General features: G+C 46.7%; 1 protein-coding gene across 1 annotated transcript in view; it reads right to left on the bottom strand.

Moving 5' to 3' along the window:
• The window catches only part of LOC104495187 (phospholipase DDHD1-like), a gene marked incomplete at its 5' end in the record, with an annotated part of 23,009 nt that overhangs the window by 3,383 nt on the left and 12,168 nt on the right, over positions 1 to 7,458 (bottom strand). The window contains 3 exons of the mRNA XM_010138122.1: positions 282 to 534; positions 1,798 to 1,947; positions 6,290 to 6,365. Coding sequence (XP_010136424.1) covers positions 282 to 534; positions 1,798 to 1,947; positions 6,290 to 6,365 — 479 coding nt within the window. The remainder of the gene's footprint in view (positions 1 to 281; positions 535 to 1,797; positions 1,948 to 6,289; positions 6,366 to 7,458) is intronic.

Genomic DNA, 7,458 nt, shown 5'->3' on the forward strand with positions numbered 1-7,458 from the left:
CTGAACCATCAGGATGTTACTTCAGTAAGGCAGCAACAGCATAAACTCCCTGACCCACATCCTCTCCCCGCAAGCCTAGAACTCCAGCGTACGTAAACTCTCTTTTCTTTGAAGCAAATATCGGTTGGGATTCAAACACACCATTAAAACCCTTACACAGAGCAAACTGAAACAACCAGGAGCAGTTTGCTCATGGTTGCACCTCAAACAATACACCATGGAGCAGTGAGGCTCTGCAGGAAGGTCCTACGTATCCAGCAAAGGACACGAGGAACAATTACCTAATATACTCGCTTTGCCGATGTTCGTTATAGACTCCCCGTAGTGGCGTCGAACCATGACTGGTGAAGTCGTGGGGCTTGGTACAGCTGAAGCACTTTCGCTCTCTGTAACTGAGGTAGGTTCTTTCGTGGGGTTGAGAAAACTTGGCTTCATGTGCTCGTAAGGTAGAGGGTTTGCAGTGTTGTACCAGTGGATCTGGACAGGCGAAATGTTGCTGTAATGTTTCAGGATTAAAGGTTCTAATCGATAGGCCTGCAAGGGAAGAAAATCCTGAGCGTCAGGACTGAAAAATAATCACACCTCCTTCCCGTAGAGTCCTCTCCAACCTCAAACCTACAATATCCGTCACGAGCAAAGCCTAGCAAGCGTCCGAACGGCGGCGTTCCATTCTGGTTCACTTTTACTTCCCCAGCCTGGAAGATGTTCCAGCTGCCCCGTTGCTTGTGCGTTCATTCACTTCCACACATTCCGCTGCAACGCTTCTACTACACGTTGTAACAGACACGCACACTGCTGGTAGCAGCTGGCGGTTCTTACGCGTTGACAGAGCAAACTTCATAGACACTTGAGCTCATTCCGCACCACACAGAGAGGGAGGAAGTGTCTATGTAAACATTTTGTGTGGTGACTCTTTGTTGATCCCTGAGCAAACCAGGAATTGGTGTGCTTGTCCAAAACAACCTCTTCTACCGATTCTTTATTTTTCTGTGTTTTCTTTGATGTAAAAAAGCATTCTTTATCTGGAAACTAAGTAAAGGTTCTGCTTGCAGAGCAGGGCCACAGATTGCACCCCAGATGTCCCAGGAAAACTCTGGGTTTGGAGTAGCTGGAGCTGATCAAGATCTTGAGATGAGCAGAACCAGCGTGTTTGGATTGAAATCTGAATACAGTCAGACTCAGACAGAGTTTAAACACAACATTACCCCAAAATTACTGTTCTCCAGTAAGCACGAAATCCCAAATCAAGCACCAAGGAAGCGGCCAAGGTGATGCAGATCAAAGGCTCTTTGCTAACAGCGATTACTGGCTGCCTCTGGAAGAGTCTAAGGCCAGGGTGAAGCTACACCAACCCTGCCCTATTACCATCCCAACCCCCAGCAATCTGTTGCTTGGGCAACTTTGGGAAAAAAAAGCGGTGATTTTGGTTTTCTGCAGACTCTTGTAAACGGCTCGTGAGGCCCTTTTTAACAGCAGAAGTATCTTCAGACAGACTGTGTTTACTGGAAGTCAGTAAAACACAAGTCGGAACTTGACAGAAGGATTAATTCTTCCATCTTTACAAAAAAAAAAGCAGAGTAATCTCAAATCTTATGCTTATGAATATGAAAAGAGAAGCAAAGTATACGGTGTTTAAGGCAATTATTTGTTAATTGTTACTCTGCAGTTACAACCCCCAGGATACTCATTAACAAACAGTCCTGTGCTGGGACATACTCGCGTCGATTCACACATTAGCACAAAGCTGATGCTTACAAATCGCCGAGGTAAAAGCTTGCAATTGCCATTAAAACTCACCACTGGATCTGTTGGATGAAAAATATTTAGTAAGCGGTTACAAATGGTTTTGGGCAGAATATGGTCTTGACTACCGCTGTTTCCTGGACGGATGCCACGCAATGCCAAGAACACCGCCAGCGGAGATCCCATACAGAAGAAATTCTCCACCTAAAGAGAGATTTCACCCGTGTTAATAAGGATGGAAATAACGCTTGCCAACACGGCCGGATTTGATGGCGCTCCTTCCACTGATTCCTCAGTTTCCACCAAGGGACTCGTACAGAATTAGGAAGTTGCACCAAGGAAGACCACTATAACGCACATACTATATAACGTGAAGGTTAAGTTTCCCATTTCCCTTTGCTGTGAGAACGCAGTGACATGTCGTGGTGCTGCATAGCTGGAAAACAAGCCGGACATTTGAACTGAAAGAGCTCTACCCTACCAGCACTGGAAAGGCTGGAGCAAGCAGAATTTGGAGGATGCTAAGGAAATGTGATGAGTTTTGCAAGACTGGTCTGATTTCTCAGGAAAGCAGCTTACCACATCTCCTTAATCTCACCCTAACCAAGCACCCCGTGATTTTGCTACAGAGAGAGGCAACTGGGTAAACCTGACCCGCAGCTGCTGACCGGTGTGACAAAGGTCAGCAGTGGGAATGACTTTTGGTCACCAGCAATCTGGGCTGGGATGCAGCAGTGACCTAGAGGTGAATGGAGTCGTATCCATTACCAATCCTCAGACATCATCTCTAGAAATGTCAAACGGACAACTCTTGTGGTCAAAAATATTTTCAGAAGCCAAAACTATTTTTTAGCCTTTATTTTCTTATGCAAAAGATTAATTTTACCATTATCAGACCTTCATGGCAGCTTTCCCAACAGCAGTGCCCAGAAGTGCTCCAGGGCACTACAGCAGAGCAGCTCCTGGTGCCAGAGGAATTACTGCGTTCTGGCTACGTGCACGCGGAGGCTGCTTGGATTCCCGTGTGCCCTTGCGATACGTCAACAGGTGGAGCGAGGGTGTAGAAATAATGATCTGTTTCATCTATCAGATTCCAGCACCGCACAAAACATTCCTCCTCCTCTGACTTGGCACTGGTGCCCCACCTCTTCCTTCCAAAGAACGCACAAGTCCCAGTCTAATGAAAAAAAAACCATCTAGGTCTTCAGTGTCACGGGTTGCAAAGCGCTGCTCTGTCACCTGCACCGTCCCTCGAGTGCAAAGCTGCTCTCCTTCCTTGTCGTCAGGCTTTACGCAGAGCCGGACAAAAAGCTTTCTCGTCCTCACAGACAACAGACACAAGGATTCACAGCGCAATCCTTTAAACTAAGTAATCTTTAACCCTGTCCGACCGATACTCTGGTATCGAGCGCCTGGAGCACACAATTACGGTCTTTCTGCTTCTTTCTCTTTTCTTCAGAAAGAAATCAGAGCGTGACTGACAGCTTACACAAGCCTTTCGACATGGTCTTCCAGCTCTGGAAATGCTTACGAAGACAAAGCACAAATTGGTGGGTACCTTAATGGGTGGCCCCAGACCAAGATGAAAGCACTGAACGCTAAAAATTAAAAGTCTTCCAAAGATAAAGTCCTTTACACCGCAGCCATTAGACTCAGCGCTGCCACGCGATGAATCCTACTGGGAACAGAGGGCTGAAATCTTTCCGGAAAACATGTATTAATTTAGGTGTTTCTCCTAGCAGCAGGAGTGGGGCACTTACTTACACTCCTGTAAGTGTTTAACAACAGAGAAGAGAGGTTTAATATCCAGGACAGTGCTCTTCTCCTGGCTATGACTCACAAACAGGAGACTTAATGAATTTCTGTGTATTTTAGGCAGAAGCTGAGCCAAAGAGTCATCCAGTCAATTTAAGACTGCGGTATTTTCAGAATTAAAAGAAAGGAAGCCGAGTGAGCCAACAGAAGCGAGGCAGCGCAGCTCTTCCGTGCGTAGGTAACTGCTGGGGACAAAGGAACGGGGTTTGGTGCTGCTGTCAGAAGGCACAGAAAGCGATTACTGTTTACGTTTCTGTGCTGCCTCTCAGCCTGGAGGATCCCAAACATCCTCCCAGAGAGAGGAAACACAGACCTCTGCAGCAGCCTCTACTCGTCCCTGTACCCAGGAACGTTGTGCAGCCTTGGCAGACCAAGGGAACAGAGACTTCTACCAGTAACACATGGGGAACTTCACTGGGCACATTTCAGTTGAAAGGCTCCTTCCTCTCGGATGAGGCTGCACATCAGCAGCCCGTTAAGCCCTCGCGATTCTTGTACGTGTGGGAAACCACTGTTTCTGATAGCTGTTATCAGCACTGACATGCCTGTCAGATGATGCTACGTAGAAACCAAAAGGTCAAGTACTCACTGGAGCTTCTTCCACACGAGTTTCTGTAAACCTGGGCGAAAGAGAAGCGCTAAGGAATCCTTTGGGCCAGCACGCTGATGAGTCCACACCTGAATGAACTTCCACCTCAGTACCAGGGAGCACCTGCACTACCTCCTGCCCTCCTCTTGCCCAGTGACTGAAAACCGCTCCACAACACAGTGATTTTCACGCACAACCGAGTCATAAAGAGGTACATATTGCACCATTCCCCACGTTTTCATGTTCCTCAGCCCCTTTAACTCCAATTCCTCTTACGGAGCTGGTGGGGAGAAGGCTGTGGACTATGCTTTACATTTACAGCGGGGTCTTTGCTTTGCTCTTAACCCACACAGCTCCTGTTGAGTTAGTTTTTCCAATTACACCATCAGAGGAGAAGCAGAGGAAGAGAAACAAAGACACCTCACCCTCAAGTTCCCATTCCAGTGGCTTGTCCAATATATTATTAGAGTACAAGACACTGTGATTTCAGGTTTGGTGGGATTTTTTTTCTCCCAAAAGGGTCAGTCAATCACACAGACAATTTCCTTCAATATTAAATACCAGCCGAGTTTGCTGCTGTATTTAGACTTGCAGTTGTCCTGCCAAAAGCTACCTTTGTGCTCGCTCACCATCAAACGAGCTTAATTCTGCTTAATGCAGGACTAGAGACCGTCTCATCCTGGGAAGCTTAATTTATTTCAGTCCATAAAGAGGCAACACATTGACAGTGGCGAGGCTTTTTTGTGACACTGCATGTGCCTATGGAGATCGGCGACCAAAGACTCCGGTCTCCTGCATCAAACAGACTGAAGTTCATTTGTGGATCGAGCATTTGTGGTGAACAGCAACTCCTGACCAAACCAGAGCTCTGGTCTGCCACAAAGAGCCAAGGTGCGGGTGGTTGCTACCTACAAAGCACTTGGTTCTCTTTCCAACAAGCTAGTTGGACTTGCTGATGAGCCATCGTCTTTCAGGGGCACCCTGCTGAAATCCCCCCCGGGCAGAAGCACTTTGCCATCATGTTCCTGGAAAGCCTCTCTCTTTCTGGAGCTCTGTCTCAGGCTTGTCACTCAACCAATGGGAGTCACTAGTGTAAAGCTTCACAGAGACAAAACACCTTCCTTCCAGAAAGGGTAAGAAAAAGGATGTCCACTGCCGTGGAAAAGCACTCAGCAGTAATTCAGATACATACAGTCCTCTTCTCTTCCCCCTTTCTTTCCCCCTCCTTTCCTTTCCTGCTCCCTCTAAAAAGCATCTGTTCAAAGAAAACCCTGAATTTAAACACAACGGAGTGAAGAATAACCTTCCACAGAGCTGGAGGAGTATCAGCCTGACTCCAGCTTCCTCGGTGGTAGAGAGAATAGCGCGACACGTGCTTTTAAGCAGCGATGAAAAGGAGGAGGCCGTGACAAACTGAATTATGGTTAGTTTCTTCTTTTTTATGGCTTAAAATTGACCTTGGCTTCTGGGAGCCCTTCTGAACTCAGAAGGAAAGAAAAATGGCAAGTTAAGAGACAACCATCTATTTAGTTCTCATCTATCACGTCACACTTTTGTGGTTTGATATTTCAGGATACAGGTGAGCAACTGGAAAGCATTGCACATCCCACCGAGAAGCCAGAAAATGCCTTTCCCCAAGGAGAAGAACCTCTAGCGATCTGCACAGCTCATTAGCAAGCCGTCTATTTCGTGAGACTCAAAGTAACTTGTGCTCACTGTCAGACCAGAATAATTTGGAAGGAAAACCCACTGCTGGAAGAAATTCAATCAGATTTGCTCAGAGATGTGACATGTTAGAAGAAATCTCCAAGGAAAATGGATTAAAGTAGAAGTGAAAATTGTTGAAGGTATGTGATTAACGGAATTTCCCAAACGGTTTTTACCTTCCCACATAGTTGGACGTGCGTGTAATATGTTCACAATCTATACATAGGTTTATAAACTTACATAGAAACATACATATTTGTAATAAATACGCACACAGTAAAATGTTTACACACACTTCAACCAATACATTAAAATTATTCTACCAACATCATGTCTAGGGACATGGAGGGGGGGAAAAAAGTAGAACTCCCCATATTGCAGGTGTATTTTCATAGCACGTAGAACATTCAGTAAAAACCCCTGGAACATACGTACCTTAAATTTTAAGGCCGGTGGTTTTGATATGGTGGAAGCCTTTAACTCATGTAACTGCTCTTCTATCTCTCTCAACCTAGAAAACAGAGATCTTTCTGAGATCCAGGACAAAGTGAAGCCTTAACCTCTCTGATCCAAACAGTCATGTCTGTGCGCTCCAACAGTTTGGTCTGCTGGGGAGAGCGAGCGGAGGTGTCGGTAGTTCTGGGAGGCAGTGCACGTGATTTGGAATCAGTATCTGCAAACCCCTGTTCCTCTGACCATCAAAGCACGACCTTTCCTTGCTCATCGCCCAAGCACCTGCCCGCCCTCCTTCCTCGGGTGTAGGTGACTCACCTCCTGTTTCCTTGGTGGTTTTGCAGCCAAATAACCTGCTTTCTTCTGTTTTGTTTAAAAAAACCGAAGCCACTCTGTGGCCCAAGCATTATGGAGCTCTGTGTTGTGGTGGAATGTCTGGAGGACAGTGTCCCACCCCCTCAACTGTCATTAAAAAAGGCTGTTTGCCTGTTCTTCTCGTCAGCCTGAATTACAACAGCAGCTAGGATACAAAGGACTCATATTGACTGGTAAAACTGTCCCCAGGCCCCGCAGAGGACATTGTGCCCTCTTCAGAGCAGGGATTCACCATCTCCTCAAATTCCACATACACGTTAAGCTTCACCTCTGCCATCTTGAATAGGAAGAAGCAAGTCTGGAGCTGAAACACACCCCACTCAGGTATAACCACTTCCAGAGATCCACCATGCGTTTGCCAGCCTTACAACACGAGACATCCAGAAGTTGCAGGACGTCAGCAGGATATTTTCTGTAACTTCAGACTGAATGACACTAAGGTGGCTCACGAAATGGAGAGCCTCTCCTTCTACAAAGAAGTGCCAGCGATGCTTGGATTGCTGTGGATGCAACTTGAAGCACTTCAGAGGATGCCTCAGGAGCTGGAGCACGAGTGTGAAAACAGTAATTTTCCCCTGATCACATGCCAGTGATACGTCTGAATAGTCATCTTACTGCTGGACAGCTTCATTACAATCAGAATCAAGGAGTGGTTTAGGTTGGAAGGGACCTTAAAGATCAGCTAGTTCCAACCCCCTGCAGGGAGCAGGGACATCTGCACCCAGAGCAGGGGGCTCAGAGCCCCAAGGGCCAACCTGACCTGCCATGGGGCCAGC

This window comes from Buceros rhinoceros, unplaced genomic scaffold (genome assembly GCF_000710305.1).
Source record: "Buceros rhinoceros silvestris isolate BGI_N320 unplaced genomic scaffold, ASM71030v1 scaffold17446, whole genome shotgun sequence".
Taxonomy (NCBI): Eukaryota; Metazoa; Chordata; class Aves; order Bucerotiformes; family Bucerotidae; genus Buceros; species Buceros rhinoceros.